Raw genomic sequence first — 17,397 nt, 5'->3', positions numbered from 1 at the left:
GAAATAATAAACAACATCTGATTGGGTTAGTCTTCCAAACTCACCCACCCATCACCACCCACCACCATAAATCAAGAGGAATAAAGAATCCACATTCATAAATAAATATTAATGGTAAACTTCAGGAAGAACTTTGTAAGAGATTTGGTAAAGTCATTTCTATGCATTTTCTTTCAGACTAATAATGAAACATTAAATAGACTAAAACTTCAAACAAATCCAAATCTGGATTCTTTGCTTACAGATTGCATGTCAATAACAAGATATGCACATACAAAAAAATAGATAACCAACCACTGTTAGTACATGGTAACACTAAACAAAACAATATAGATGAAGTCAGGTATTATCTTGTTTCAATCTTTTTTAGCATCCTGCTTATGACTTTGCTGTCATTTTCACTTTTTACCAGTAATTTGTTTATTTACAGCTATAGCTATAGATTTTAGAATTCTATATAGATATAGAATTAAACTATAACTCCAAAGATGAGAGTGCTTTCAAACCAAAATGCAAAAAAGCTTAACAGGCCTATCTGGAGGAGGGAATAGTGGCTGACTAACACTTATTATAAACCCCATTCTTCCTACAGAGGGATGATGCACCATGTGCAAAATAGCCTATTTCAGTTTCAAACATCGGCAGCAATCTGCACCAGCCAGACCCAGTCCCAGAGCCAGCAGACCCAGATCTTTTCATGCATCACATACTGACAGCTGAATCTGTTTTGCAGCATCTTGTGCCACATCTTGTTCTTCCTCGATACCTACAATGCCACAAGGACAGATCTAGCCCTTCAAAAAACATTTGATCTTTTGTTTGTAAGTACATTCCACTTTTTCTATTTAAAAACAAGCCTCTCTGCCGCAAGAACTTAAAAAGAACATTTATTTCATATTTCCCATTGTCCTCTCTCATATTTTTATAGATTTCTTTTACAATGAGTTTTCTCCATTTAATCCACTAAAATATAAATGTATTCACTGTCTAATGGTCATCAATATCAACAGAGCATTTGGTTTACTGCTTCTTTGAATGGAGAGCCTTCTACTTGAAATTCTATATCTCAGTGTAATGATTGGGAAACTTCCTTCTGTGGAACCATATCTCAACTGACACTGTTGAAAAAAATTTTTAACAAGTTTTATTTTCCTTCCCTATTTCTTCTATTAAGACGGTGAGGATAGAAAATGCATTCTCCAATATCCCCCCCCAGTAGTACATATTTGTTGCATGAGTGTATAATAACTTCAGAAAGTCTAAAATGAGCTAGTTCTGCATTTGCCCCTCTATTCTGTGTTTTCCCCATGAGAGAAAAGCTCTGTTACACACAGATAGCTACAGTTTAAACACTCCCTCTAGTTCCTTCATGAGGCAGCTAGGACGACGCTTACTTAAAATTCAGCTTTTTCTTGTCTGATGCCTGTGTAATTAATATTGGTCTAGAAAGTTTTAGAAATAAGACTGAGCCTGCAAGTTTCACAGCCTAATCGGCCTTTTCCCAACTTTGCCCTCTGACTTTACAATTTGCTGACCAAAATAACAAGTAATCATCCAATAAATAGGTGGGTGCTCCTCACTCGACAGCACCCTGCCTGGTCAACGATGCACAGAGGGAACACTCATTTTTTTCCATTAGTCTCTGAAACACGTTCTAATTTGAAAGTGTGTTATCAAAGAACAATTTAAATTACACTATTTTCACTGGAAATGCAACCCAATTATTAAAAATTGGACCCATAGCAGCAAAGGGAAGAAAATGTACTAGGAGATGCTTTGTTGTAGAGAGGCATCTATGATAAGGATAATGAAATTTTTGTAGCAACTTTTAAAAACTTGACCTCTGCATCACAGTCTCAGTGTCTTCAAGGTGAGTGGCAATAAATACACATTCAATCTGTGTTCTTTTCTTTCCCTTTACAGGCCTCATTTCCTGCAAATTCCCATACTGCAACTTCATACTCCAACTAAACTTCTTATATCCAGTTCATTTCAATTTGAAATAATTCTTAATTTTAACTCATAACATAATAGTCTTATAAAAAGTATAACTTAAAACAATGTCCTGTCACTTCAGGATTATGACTTATCATAGAAATTAGTGATAAACTTCAGGAAGAATTTGTTAAGGGATATGGCAAAGGCAACCCAGACTTGGGTTAGAAATATTAAAAGTCCAGTTAGGGCCGGCCCGGTGGCTTAGCGGTTAAGTGCACACGCTCCGCTACTGGCAGCCCGGGTTCGGATCCCGGGCGCACACCAACGCACCACTTCTCCAGCCATGCTGTGGCCGCGTCCCACATACAGCAACTAGAAGGATGTGCAACTATGACATACAACAGCAAAAAGAGGAGGATTAGCACGGATGTTAGCTCAGGGCTGATCTCCCTCACAAAAAAATAAATAAATAAATAAAAATAAAAGTCCAATTAAAATGAGTTCCAATTTCTGACTCTTGAATTTTAAGTTAAAGAAATTTGGTAAAGCCATTTCTGTGAGTTTTCTTTGAGAATAATAATGAAACATTAAGTGTACTAAAACCCCAAACAAGCCCAAGTTTGGATTCTTCGGACTCAAATTTGGATTCAACAATCCCTCCTTTGAAACATTTTAAAGCATTTCTCCCTTTTATTTGGCGTATGATATTTCTTCTTCTGTGGTGAAAAATTCCTCTGTTTTTTCATTTGAAAGGCAAAAACATAAAGCCTAGAGTCACAGTGCTTTTCTAAGATGCTTGAATTAAATTATCTATTACGTATCCTATACAAATTCACTCTGAACATCAGGGGATATAAAATATTAACAAAAGCAATAACACTAATACTTACATTTCAACAGAACTTTTGAAAATCAGTCCCAGAAGGAAGAACAAACACATGAATGATAGTTCATAAAATAAGCTGCCTTTCTGGGGTACTCATACACTTTAAATAAATCTATATTTATAGTATAATTAGCAATTTGATGAAATATAGTAAGAATACACCAAAGCATATCAGTGAATGACATGTCCTCCTCCAAATAAAGCTGACAAGCTCTCAGGAAACATCCAGGTTCAACACTCAGTTACTAGGAGCCCTGCATCTCATTGACAGCACAGAGCAACCATTTTTACATGCCTTTTTAATTTTCTTTTTAACAACTCATCAGTCTCCAGGAAGAACTCTGCCCAGTTACAAGTGTATGTCAACATACACAACTCACAGCGAGGATGTTCAGCTACCAATTACTGCTGGAAATTTAAATAAGTTCTAAAAATATAGGTTATGTTCCACTCTGAAATGCTTAATCTATTGGGCATTTTTTTTCTGGGACATTTAATGGTCCATCAGTACAATGTGCTATACCATAAGAACATAGAATTAGAAATAGTGCTTGCCTAGGGGATTCTCCACTTAGACAGACAAGAAAAATAAATTAAACACAAAAACACCAGTGTATGGAAGAAATAAAGTGGATCACTACCACTAAGAATGAATATTTATAAAACAGATACACAATGCATAGCATAGTGTAAATGACAGGATATCTCTCAGTAGCAAACTTCAGAGTACTAGAATAACCCAAGATGCTTTTTAAAAGAGAACTATATTTTGAAAAGAGTGTTAAGGATTGTCAGATAGATGAAAAAGATGTTCTGGACATCAGAGGTTACAATAAAAAAAATTAATCAAAAGGGAAAAGAGAATAATTTACTTCCAGGTAGAACTAAAGTGACCTTGAAAATCATTTAATCTAATCCCCATCTCCACCCTCATCAAAAAATTTTCCCTGAAATACAGTCATTTAATCTCTATTTGAATATTAGTAAAAGCATGTTTATTGGAGGATGGATGGATGGACGGATAGATGGATGGACACAGGGATAGACATTCCTTAAAATAAGCCATTTTAATTTGGGGGAATTTTATTTGTTGCAAATGTTTTTCTACAATGACTCAGAATTTGCCTCTTCCTAACTTTCTTTACAGATCCTAGTTTTGCCCTCTATAACAGTGCTGTCCAGTAAAAATATGAGAGCTACAAATGTGAGTCACATAAGTAATTTTGTTTTGATTAGCCACATTAAAAAAGTAAAAGAAACAGGTGATTTTAATTTTAATAACATATCTATTTGACCAAATATATCTAAAATATTATTTCAACATACAACCAACATAAAAATATTGAGATTTTACATTCTTTGTTTATGCTGTCTTCAGAACTCTGTACGTATTTTTATACTTACATCACATCTCAATTTGTACTCAGCACATTTCAAGGACTCAATAGCCACACGTGGCTAGTAGCTACTATATTGGACAGCTCAGTTCTAGACAATGGTTCACAAATGTGGCTGAATATCAGAATCACAGGAAACTTTTTCAAAATATAGATTCCTAGGATTCGCCCCTGGAGATTCGGACTTAGTTTAGGAGGGCCAGGGAGTCTTTTTAACAAGGCAGTCAATAAACCAGTGATTATCAGGCTGACATCTGAGAATCACTGCTCTAAAACAACAAAAAGTAAATCTAAGTCCTCCTATACATGACTGTCCTTTCAATATCTAAAAAAAATAGTCACATCTCCACTGTCTTTTATTCTCCTGGCTAAAAATTCCAAGCTCTTTCAACCATTCTTCATCGGACATGGTTTCCAAAGCTTTCAACTCCCTGGTCGCTGTCCTCTGGATGCACTCCAGTTTGTTTGATTTATTTGCAATAGCGGAGAAGTACCACAGCATAGATAATCCAAATGAATCCTTATTTGCCTTTGAAATGCTTCTCAGTACTATGACTATAAGTGTCTCTGCTAAATGCTGAATTCACAATACTTCAAATCAAAATTTTAAACTCTCATTGTCAAGAAGCGTTCAGGATGTCCAGATTCTTCAACAGGCTGCTATTCCCTCTGTGGCACACTTCATCTTGGGATGGAGAAGAGCCCTCTCAGAATAATTCAGCACTAAGTTAAGCAAAACTACGTTTTTTCCATGCCTCTCAACGCTCTTATCTGTTCTTACGACTAGAGAAGAAAGTAGGTATTTTGATTTAGAAGAAGTACTCTTCTGCTTTCTTTAAAGTTACATAAGTATAAACCATAATAATGTCACAAAAAAAAAATCAGATTTGCCGTGAAAATGGACTCAATTTAATGCAACAAATATTTACTCACTGACAGTTTACTGAGCACATTATGTGTGCCATCATGATAGACCAGGAGGCTACAAGAAGGAACAAGGCAGAGTCCCAAGCCTCAATTAGATCACAGTCTAGTCAGCAAGACAAGGATATTTATGTGACAAATATTTATGGAGTTCTTATGATACGCAAGACAGCTGGGTTTCAGATCAGTGACTAAAACATTCAAAAGTCCTGCCCCTATGGAGCTTACTTTCCAGCAGGGGAGACAGATAATAACCAATACAAATGATAAATAAATGAATTACATAGCATGCTAGATGATAAATGTTAGAGAAACAGATCGGAATAAGGGGTATCAAGAATACTTGTGGGGGGGAAGACAAGTTGAAATTTTACTCAGTGGTCAGAGTAGGCCTCATTAAAAAATTGATATTTGAGAAAACATGTGAAGGAAGGAAGGGAGAAAACATGCAGATATCTGGGAGAGGAGCATTTCAGGCAGAGCAAAAAGCCAGTGCAAAGATCCTGAGGTAGGAGAGTACCCGGCCTGTTTGAGGAACAGCAAGGAGGTCAGTGAAGTTAAAGCAACGTGAGCGAGGAAGGGAGGAGCAGATTAGGCCAGAAAAGCAACGGGGTAGGGGTGGGAGTGCTCACGGAGGTCTTTATAGGGCATAAGAAGAATTTTATCTTTTATTTTAGTGAAATGGGCAACCACTGAATGTTGGGGGTAAAGCAGTAGCGTGATATGCATTATGTTTTAAAAGGATCACTCTGGCATTACGTTGAGCACACTTGCTGTATTGTACTGTGTTGAGAATATACTCTTGCAGGGGAGCAAGGAAGACCACTTAGGAGGCTATGAGGTAATCCAGGAGAAAGATGGTGGTGGCTTGGACCAGGAGGTGGCAGTAAGGAAAAGAAAAATGTCCAGTGTTTCATAAAACAACTAACTAGAATACAGTGAGGTGGTTGTTTTAATGGAGGATGCTAAGAGAGCACAGAGGAAGCAACAATAATTCCACCAAAGGAAGGATTTGCAGTCAAAGGGACAGCTTAGCTGAGTCCTGAATGATACGTAAAAGTTCATCAGGAAAAAGAACCAGGAAGAACAATCCAGAGAAGGGAACTGACACGGAGTTGTTAGTAGCCAGTAGAAATATAGGGCATGATCCTTTCCCTAGGGAACTTACAGTCCCAATAGGGAGATGAGACAGTGAATCACTTAAAGACCAGAGTCACTGATGCTACTGGAATCAAAATTGGCAGAGGGACACTGGACTACAGAAATAAAGAATAATGCCAGCAAGACATTCAAGAAAAGAAGCCAAAGAAGGAGCAGGAAATGTAAGGAAAGTGACTCCAATTCACAAAGAGTCCACAGGACCACCCCAACAGTTCTATCAACATTACTCCGGCCCCTAAACCACCCTTCAAGTTTCCCTGAAATCTTAGCCTCCACCACCATCCACAGATCAAACTGGTACCTTGCCAAGGAATTCCAAGATTACCCAGGCAGAGCCAGGTAAAACAACTGTGTTGTTTTGTTTCTCAGAACATGCAACATTTCTCCCCACAACATATAACTCAAAACCTAAGCTAAACTTTTAATATGTTTGAAAAGTAATGTATGTTGGGGTGACTACAGAGGAGCACTCTGAATCTTCTTCTGTTGGTTTTCTCCACGCTCCTCCTACTTCTGAAACAGTGGTACAACAAGGGCAGGATACACTTCTTCTTCTCCGAATTGGCCATTCGTTCTCATCCCCCGCTACCCAAATCTGCATCTCCTCTTCTCCCCAGTAAAGCCAAAACAGCCAAAACAGAACAGAAGATGCTTCAGGGCTAGTTTCTCTCTCACTCCAGTTACCCTCACCTGTCCTCCCTTCATCACTCACAAGTCACCTTACCTTAGCTCCGCCACCAAATCCAGCATTTCTACTTGGAAGCCCCTAAAAATATCCAAGGGAGCATGACCTGCTGCTAAGCTAATTCCAAAATAGAAATTATATTTAACATTTATTGAATGTTTAGTAAATGATAGGCACAGTTTTATTCATTTAATCTACACATCAACCCGAGGAAGTAGTACTATCATTATCTGTTGAAGCAGAGAAGTTAAGTAACAAGATCAAGTTCACATAGCTAGTAAACAAAGGGGCCAAGATTGGAACCCGAGATGTCTTGCTCAGGAGTCCACGCTCCTAACTGCTACTGTTCATTAATATGAACTTAGAATTACTTCCATCATTTCTTCCCTTTGTCTAGAGCAGTAGAGTGCCACCTTTCAGAGCCGTGGTTTGCTGTCCTCATTCTAAATCTCCCCTTTGTAGGGAAAGACACATGGTTGCCTGGGCTCCCCATCCTTTCCCAAGAATGAAGACTGTCAGCAAGGGTGCCATCAAGAACAACGCAGAGAATACTTGTCCAAGTGCCCAGTTCTTGGCAGCTGGCCAAATGGGAAAGGGCAGAGTCATGCTCCACTTTTCTTCCCATCAGCTCTCTCCCTAATTTTTTTTAATTACAGTCGTCAATATCTGAGTTTCAATGAATATGAGTTTATATAGTGAAGCAAAAGTCACCATAACAAAAATATCCACTAATAAACTGTTTGCTTATAAAATGAGTTTCCACATAAGACTGGCATCCATCTCTTCAACAACAATTCTAAACTGAAACCTAGCAAAAGATGAAAATTTTCAGGAAGTCAATAGAAACAATGTAATAGAAGTGCTCAAATGACACACAAAGGCACTAACTTATGATGATCTGACACAGGTAGATAAATTTTAAAAATGAAAATGATAATAAATACCTCAAAACAGAATGGTTTCACATTAAAGGGTTAACAGAGTCCTTAGATATTGTTGTAAAGACGAACAAATAAAAAACCAACACTTGGTTCTTAGTTTCACTCTATAATTAGCTTACAGTTAAATGATTACCGACATTTTGTCATATAGACTAGGACATATAATTTTCATAGTTTCTAGCTTCATTCTTTAAGATGAAGTCCCAAATTTTCTCTTTCGCTATTTACAATGAACTTTTGGTTCCTGTTTTACCACCTGTAACAATTTATATAGACATCTTCCTTCCTCCGTTATACAGTGTGTCCCATTCTTATACAGCCATGCATCACTTAATGATGGGGACAAGTTCTGATAAATGCATCATTATGTGATTTCATCATCATGCAAACATCCCAGAGTGTACTTACACAAACCTAGATGGTATAGCCCACTACGCATCTAGGCTATATGGTACTAATCTTATGGGACCACTGTCATATGGGCAATCCATTGTTAACCAAAACATCACTCTGTGGCACATGACTACATAGAAGCAGTGCGCGATATCTTTGTTAAACTGAATTGAAATAAAATCAACAAGAGACATATCAAACCATAAGGCCTTAATGTCTAATACTCAAGTTATTAGTTAGCAGGTATTAATTACAGACAGATAATAACAAGAATGGGAAAGAGGACAGGTGTCTGTAAGAATGGGCTCTGGGACCAGCATGAGGAGGATGAGCGAGTGGGAGATGGAATAAAGTCAAAGAAAGGCAGAGGCCCTTCACTTCAGCTGTTATCCTGGGTGCCCTCAGCCATGACATTCAAAGTCATCCACCGCCAGAGCCTGTCAAGATTGCTCCAGCTCCTCCCAAATCAGACCTCGTTGGCATCCCACAGGGAGCTCTGGCACCTTTGATAGGAGACTTCTGGTTATGCTTGTCCCCGCCCACAGTTTTAACTACCACACTCACCCGGTGTCAACCACCATGCTAAGTGCTAGCTATTCTACTTACAAAATACTCATGCTTTCTAACTTTTCCCCCTCCACCTCTGGACTAACCTTTTGGAGGAGGAACAGTATATTTTTGAAAAAGGAATACAACCAAAAAGCCCAACGCTTGATTCTACCATTTGTTCTCGGAATTAGCTCATAGTTTAACGATGGGGAGAATCCCTTAAAGACTTAGCATTTAGTATGAAGACTCTGACTTTACATGAAAGAAACTATTTCAAGCCCCAAATGACTAAGATAACTTTAACTGGCAAGTTCAAGTTTCCAACCACACTTCAAACACACTCTCATGCATCCTTGAGGGAGGGCTCAAAAGAAAGTTTAATTCAGTTACAAAACAAATGAACACTAATGTTTACCATACATATTAGTTTCCTATTGTTGCTGTAACAAATCACCACAAACGTAATGGCTAAATCAATGCAAATTTATTATCTCATAGTTCTGGAGGTCAGAAGTCCAAAATGAATCTCACTGGACTAAAATCAAGGTGTCATCAGGGCTGTGTTCCTCCTGAGGGTTCTAAGGGAAAATCCGTTTTCTTGCCTTTTGCAGCTTCTAGAGACTGCCCATATTCCTTGGCTTGTGGCCCACTTTTATCCTCAAAGCCAGCAATGGCAGGTCTAGCCATTCTCTTACTGCATCACTCCGATACTGACTCTTCTACCTCCCTCTTTCAGATTTAAAAGACCTTTGTGATTACACGGGGCCTACCCACATAATCCAGGATGGTCTCCTTGTCTTCAAGTAGGCTAGCTGATTAGCAACCTTAATTCTATCTGCAACCTTAATTTCCACTTGACTGCAACATAACATGTTCCCAGGTTCCCAGGATTAGGACATGAACATCTTTGAGGGACCACTATTCTGCCTACCACAATATATCTTTGTAAAATGATAAATTTTCAACTATTCTATATTTATATGGCCTACCGCATAACCTGGTCCTTACTTTCTATATTTGCTTCATTTCGTATCAAAACCCTTATGCCTCCACTCCTCTGGATTTCTTCCATCGTCTCAAGTGCACCATGCTCATTCCAGGCTCAGGATCTCTGCTCACGCTGTTGCCTTTGTCTGTGGTACTCTTCTCCTCTGAATCCCTGCAGCCCTCTTCTCCAGTCTACTCTTACTTATTCTTCAGCTATCAGCTCAAATGACTCTTCCTCAAAGACAGTTTCCCTGATCCTGTGACTCTCGAAACTAGAATACAGGTTCCCGTTACACCCTTAGTTTTTCTTCACATCATTTATCTTAATGGTGATTAAATTATTATCTCTGTAATTGTTTGTTTAATGACTATTTTTAAGGCACTACGAAGGTAAAGTTCTAATTTATTCATTTGTTATATGCCTAACACCTGGCAGAATAGTAATTGCACAACAAAAACTTATTTGAATGAATGAACATGTCTCCTTTAATCCTCATAACAACAATTAATTTTACAATTGAGCATACTGAAGCTCATAGAAATTAAGTAACTTCGCCACAGTAACCCAACTCAGGAGATGCCACTTGGGTCTATCTGGTTTCTAAGCCCATCTCTTAGTCACTCTGTTATTCTATACTCTTGGGTCACTAATGACCATTGTCCCTAAGTCCAAGGATGCTCACTGACCATCACACTGAAAACAAATACTCACTGCCACCTCATTTTCCTTAATGCAATTACCTTTGCCTAAAGTCAATGGCCTACCACCAAATGCCCAATTGCATTCCTATTTTCAAATACTGACATAAGAGTAGACTTGTGAACATTTTTTTTTCCTTTAAAATCTTAAAGTTGTTTAAAAATAATTACTAAACTTATTTTCAAATTACCAACTCAGGAAAAAAAATGCTTTGATTTTGTCTACTTCCCTTTGGGGATTAATGACATTATAAAATCTGTGAACACTTCAGAAGAAATTTTATTAAACCAACAGATGAAATTATCTACTTTGGGAACCTGGCCAGACAAACTGTTAAAATCAAAGATCTAAAAATGATGCTAACATTGCTAGAAAGTCCTGGAACTGTGCTTCTGTACACTCTCATTCTTGGTCTCTCATGTAGAGAGAGGAAAGAACATTATTATGTCATTATCTTGAAGAACATTTCTTAGACTCTAAACAAGGTAAGTAGAATTCTATTTACAATTGCACTAGTCCTTCAGATTTCAGAACTCTTTACAACTTTTCATTGGTCTTTTCATTGTCAGCATTCAGTCCTCTATTCTTTAAAAATATAAGTGTATTTTTGTGGCTATGAGTCAGACTTATAGCTAGAAATACTTAGAAAATCTTGATATAGATTTCAAACTGTTGCCTGGACACTTTTTTCTTTTGAAAATTATTATAATTGGTACAGATCAAAATCCACATTCATTAAGGGATGATTTAATATAGCATCTTATTACTTCAATGTCCAAAGCAGCCATAAATCAAATTTCAACAACAAAACAACTTTAGTGATGCTATGCTTGCTGTTATGATAAAAATTAGGCATGACTTTGAAATATATTTCCATTTGGTTTTATTCTGCAGATATAATAAAATATTATAATTATTAATTAACAGTAGATTCATATTGCACAATACTTTACAAAAATTATTTACAAAATACAATTTGTACAAAAAGTACGAATTGCAAGCATCTTAAAAACCAATAAAGAAAAGAATGAAGTAGGCAAAAGGAGAAGCAATATGAAATGAGCAAAAATCATTGGGAAACTATGTGTTCAGATCTTTTTATTTTAAAGCTAAGAGACAAAAGAAGATGGTTATATTACTGCAGGAGAAATATAATGGTTCAAAATCTCTTCCATCTATTTAGAACATATCTGATAGCACAAAGTAACTTATCTGATAGCTTTATACGAAATCTGAGAACATCTCACAGGTTTTGTATTTGTTACTACTCCTGCTATGACATTTTACACACCATTCAAAAATATCTGCAGCACCCTCAATTCACTACAAATTGAATCCGTAAAATCTTCAAAGTCTGAAAGCTTTTGTCTCTCTAAAACCCAGGGAATGCAGTGAAGCAGTCAGAAGCAGTCAAAACTGACCCTTAATAACAGTTTCCACATTCTAATAGCAGAGAAAAGACCTTTCCAAGGTAATGCAGAACTACCATACAGGCCCAAAGGTCCACCTATTGTCAATTTCAGAATCTAAATCTTAGAATAAAAGAAATCAATACATCAGTAATGGATGCCTCCTGAGAACACAGCAGGCAGCAAATCTTTTGCTGATTGATCAGCTATATAAAATAAGGTTCATAATCTGGCAGGAAATGAAATTTTACATCTTCAGATCTCCTAAACTATATTTGTTAGGCATCTACTCTGTCTAAATATTGGGCTTGGTACCAACAAGAAGACAAAAACAACCAATTCATCAATGTGCACTGATATCTAGTTACTATGGACAAATCAACAAAAACATATTTCAGGAGCCTCATGTATTTGCAACACAATGCCTACCTTGAAGAACTGGTAATTTCAATAAAAATGAATATTAAACATTCCTTTAAAAAAATTAACCAGGAAAAGATATTGGTCCCTTGAGACTATTTCCTAGAAATTGTCTAATGGTCTAGCATCACAACATAAAATGCACGGTCCTGAAGGTTTCTGTTTGTGACAGCTCAGACACTCTTCAGAGGAAGCCAGGAAGAACACTAATATAACTTAAAGGAACTTTGAAAATTCTAAGTGCACTTCAATACCGTTTGTTTATGAAGAGCTTTAGCTTCTGTAAAGCTTTCCGGTTACTCAAATTAGCAGTCTTGAAATAACTTTATTTCCAGTTCACAGGGATTGAAAATCAAGGATTAAAAAAAGGAAGAAAAAGAAAAAAACAAAAGCTTAACCCTAATGACACTTCTATTCCACTCTGTGAATTCTGCTGACAGTCTAGTCCGATTTCCTTTATTAGATCTGGTCATTGTTTTTAAAAGATTCAATACCCAAGCCCCACCCCAACCCTCCCAAAAAAAGACCTTTAACTGAATAAAATATTATTATAAATATTTTTCACAATAAAAACATTTAGGGGACTCACCATAATTAAAAGAGAAAATTACATTTTAGTTTCCTATAAGAGTAAACTTGTTCTAAATAAATGCAACACATGTCAGTTTCCTCCTTTTCCCACTGTAAGCTTTGGTGTTACTGTCCATGGTGACACATACTGGCTATATCAGGCAACAACACCACTACAAAAACACTGAAGTTTTATTTTATGCCCATTTCTTGGTGGCAGATTTGCCAAAGTGGTTTCATTTTGCATATCCAACTCTTTAGTAATTATGAGTTGCACTTCTTTTGAAGTCATGGCAACAAAATCACACAAGAAAAATCTGGATGGGATGGGGAGAAGACGCTTTAGTCAGTTCATCAGATATGTTAAACCAAACTCCGTTTCTCTTTTGCCTTCATCCATACTTCACCGTATATGAAACCAGTCTTTCTGTATGTGTTCGGCTACCCTTTAGAAGCATCTTTCCACAAACCAAGCATTCTTCAAAAGCTTTAGTAAATCAAAGTCGAAAGCTGAAGGCTTGATGCACTGGAATTTGCTTCTGACTACACAACATATTTAAATATAATTTGAAATGTAGACATTTGTGCATAACCAATGTCCACTAACTTCAAAAAAAGTTTTAAAATCCTAAGTATACAATTAATGGTGATACAAGGTATACTTTTGAATTAACATTTACTTGAAATATTTTCAAAATAATTTTTAAGAGAATATTATTCCTTTTCTCTTGTCATGATGGAGAAGAAAGAATCATGATCTTTCAGCAACAAATCTTGTCTTAAATATATTGTGTTTGTGATATATAGTATATCAAACTATTGAGAGGTATTGATTTTTCCCGAAAGCTACAGAAAGAAATTCCTCCCAACTGGGCACCATTGTACCAGAAACTTTTAGAGAGCAGTGTCTTAACTAAGATTAAGCTATCCTATTTCCTATCTAAATCAATTTCACCCAAATGAGGCGTTTGTGTTATAATTCATTGTTCCCCAGACTCTAAGATCAACCATCTGCCATTGGAGTTTCTGCTCAGTAATTAAGGGACTATCCATTAGAACTGGCAAGAGTACAAAGAAGGAGGAGGGGGCGAGAGGGGAGAAAACCCAAGCCACTTTAAAAAGACATGGAAGGTGTGTGTGCCTCACACTGACCCCTCCATCAGTAGCAGCTCGGATGCTGTCACCCATGAGGCAATAGAGAAGTTAGGAGGAGCGGCGAGACCAAATCCTCCGGGGTTATCCGAACTGAAACCGCACTGGGGTCTCAGCACGCTCTTCATACCTTGAAAGAGAAAGGCTTTCGTCCCATTATGCAGCCCGGGGACCTGGCGCACTCCGGTCGTGGACTCCCCAAGTTCTAACTCTGTTAAGACGTCAATCTGTAGGGAGGGGTCCACACCAAGCCCCCAAACTGGTGGGAGTGGGGGAGGGGGGAGGAAAGAAAGAAAAAGCTCCATCAAAATACAAGCCTTTTGCTCCAGGGCAGCAAAGAACCGCGTCTTGGAGACAATATTGGAAACTGACTACAGAGGCTACTCCCTCCGCCGCCGCCAAGAGCCTTACCTGAGATCAGCAGCCAAGCTTTAAATAGCGGAGCACCCAGTCCCATTTCCGTGACCTACTTTAAACCCCTCTCGATGCAAAGTTCCCCCTCGGCCCTCAGACCCTGGACTAGGAGTGCGACCCGCCCTGCCGTCTGCAAGGCAAGCATAGACGAAATCTAAATCCAAACCCGCCCCCTACTCCAAGCTTCCCACTCCAGACCTACTTCGGGGGCAGGAAAAGCGAGGCGTCCCCAGCCAGCTCGGGCTGCCCCGAGGTGGGGGCCATCCCTTCCCCCCGCCCCAGCTCTGCGGCCACTCACCTGCTCCGAGACCGAAGATCAAACAGAATGTTCTCAGTAAGACCCGAGACTCCATGGTGTGGATCTGCTCAGTCCATCGTCTCCCTCTTTAAAAATAAAAATCGAACAGGTTCTTGGAATCAAGCGGGAAAATAGCGTTTGTCTCTCCTGCCACTGCCTCGGATTTACTGATTAGTAGGATTAGTACGATTTGGTTGCCTAAGAAGAAAAAGGGAGGACCCCCCAGGCACGTGAAGAACTTAGACCCTCCAATGCGCACATCATTCCCACACGCAGAGCAGAGGCGGCGGCGCGGGCTGGGCGGGGGCCCAGAGGGAGGGGTCGCGCTCGCCCGGGGCTTCTCCGCCGGGGAATTTGCTCCGCAGCCGAATAAAAGCAGCCGAAGGCACTCACACCAGAGGAAGGGAGGCGGCCCCAAGAAAGCCGGGGTTGGGGCGGCCCGGCACCCGCCCCTCTCCCACGCCGCCCGAACCTGTTGTAAAAGCAGAGACAATGGAGAGAGCGCCCGGAGACGCGCGGAGGAGAGACGGCTCCTCCGGAGAGGGAGGGGCGGGCCCGGGGAGGCGGGGAGAGGAGGGGAAGGGAGGGACCGCCGAGGGCGAGGCCCCGCGCTCCGCGTCCCTCTCCGCACGGGCTCCTCGGTCTCCAAGCCCCGTCTAGCGAGCCCTGGAGCAGCTGCAGCCTCCGCCCTCCTCCCTAGTTCCCTCGCTGACCCAGGCGACGCCAACCTCTTTTTGGGATCGAAAGATCTAAATTCAAGGTGCTGAGTTGATGGGTGGTCTTTGCTCTCACCTCTCGATTTCGGGCGCGTGTCTTGAAAGACCGACGGAGAGAGAGAAAGGACTACCCAGACACAGAAGGCGAGGCTAGAAGGAGGTGTGCTCGCCCGCCCTTTAGGCAAAGGAGGGAAGCCCGCGTACAATCGTGCACTGGGCTCCGGAGCAACCCCGGAGACTGGAGAGGGGACTCCCTCTCGGGGACATGCGGAGGAAGGCTGCCAAAGCACGCTAGACTCCCGAGGTAGGGCTAGACAAAATAGAGAGAGACGGGTGGAGACGGGTGGCGAGCCTGGGAAGCCCTGCGTGTCCTAGGGGAGAGGTTCCCCGCCCGGGGCGGGGCACTGGCGAGCTTCTCCGCCGCAGAGAGCGCAGGAGACAACTTAGCCGGGAACTGCTGGACAGCTCCGGGACCTCGCGCGCCCCCTGCCAAACACAACGCCCAGACCCGGGCTCTGGTTCTTCGGGACAACCCACAGCAGGAGGCAAGGGCAGCAGAGCCAGCGTGCCTGCCCACGCCGAAAAGAATAGATGATTGATAGATAGATAGATAGATAGATAGATAGATAGATAGATAGATAGATAGATAGGTGAGAGAGAGGAGTGAAGGAAATAAGCAGAAGATGGAGCCTGGGCAAGAGAGAATAGCCAACTCTTGTTGACCATACTTATGCAGGCTCTACCCACCCTTCATCATACACACCAGGATCATAAAAGTGAGGTCATTTGAGATCTAATTCTCAGTAGGCAAAAGTATATTCAAAGTCGATGGCACATAATATTTTTCAACATAGCCCTAAAATTTTGAGGGAATTTTTGAATAACAACATTCAACTCCCATACTGAAAAAGTATGAGTTTCAAAAGTGATTAAAATGTCTATGAAGATGGAATAACATAGAAGAATTATGAGCCAAGATATGTGGGCAGATAACAAATTTGTGCTGTTTTAATCCACTAAATTTGTGGTATATTTCTGGCTACCAGAAATATATAGAAAACTAATATAACTACTAACCACATAATGAAAAGTTCAGTCAAAATGGTAGACTCTACCGACCCTGAGAGGATCCCTTTCTGCCATAAATGCATCTCAAAGCTAAATGGAATGTTCCAGAATTTTTTATTCACAGAGCTTTAAATAAAAAAAGAAAGAAGGAAAATTCCCAGATGCTAGGGGAAAAGAAAGGTAGCTGGAGATTGGCGGAGAAGGAGTAACTGATGCAATGATTGCAAGAGGGCAGGACATAGGGTTTCAGACTCAATAGGGACCGTTAAGACAATGGGGTAGGATTTTAACATCGACACAAGAACTGGAAACAATTAATTATAGCCAAAGCCAGAAGAGGAGAAGTTGTTACTTATCCTTCTGATAAAAATAGGGAGCTTTGAAGGATTATACTATCTATAAAAAGAAACTTTAAAAATTTTGCACATTGGCCTAACAAGTGACAGAAATGCTTGCCATAGGTGGAAAACAAAGTCATCTATAATAAATGTCAAATCTCAAGCCGTGCCACCTGCAGGTAAATGGTCCAAAATGACACTCTCCCCAGGTATAGGAATTCTAAAAACAAAAATTAGAATAAAACCCCCAGAATCTCCTGAAGAAGCAAATGTAAAACTTTTATTGAGGGACCTTCCACAACCTCTGACATATAAGAAGAAAATTTCTGATGAGGATAAAATCACAATAGAATAATAATAAGTTGCAATGAAATAAAATACACGAAAGACAGGAGATGCACACAAAGAAAAAGAGAATTAGTATCTCATGAACTCAGAATATCAGAAAAAT

The 17,397-nt window shown here is 39.6% G+C and overlaps 1 protein-coding gene across 4 annotated transcripts in view; it reads right to left on the bottom strand.

Moving 5' to 3' along the window:
* Nucleotides 1–17,397, bottom strand: part of NELL2 (neural EGFL like 2) — a 349,420-nt gene that overhangs the window by 281,515 nt on the left and 50,508 nt on the right. For 2 of the 4 annotated variants that reach the window (XM_058558457.1, XM_058558453.1), the window contains exons 2-3: nt 14,825–14,910; nt 14,243–14,371 (exon numbers count right to left, since the gene is read on the bottom strand). In XM_058558457.1, the coding sequence (XP_058414440.1) occupies nt 14,243–14,371; nt 14,825–14,879 (184 nt within the window). In that variant the 5' untranslated portion in view covers nt 14,880–14,910. Of the gene's footprint in view, nt 1–14,242; nt 14,372–14,824; nt 14,911–15,296; nt 15,341–15,616; nt 15,688–17,397 lie in introns of those variants that run through there. The other 2 variants (XM_058558456.1, XM_058558455.1) reach the window with 2 other exon arrangements.

The sequence above is a fragment of the Diceros bicornis genome, chromosome 17, assembly GCF_020826845.1.
Source record: "Diceros bicornis minor isolate mBicDic1 chromosome 17, mDicBic1.mat.cur, whole genome shotgun sequence".
Lineage (NCBI taxonomy): Eukaryota > Metazoa > Chordata > Mammalia > Perissodactyla > Rhinocerotidae > Diceros > Diceros bicornis.
The sequence above is the reverse complement of the archived record's forward strand: the minus strand, read 5'-3'. Positions and strand labels throughout refer to the sequence as shown.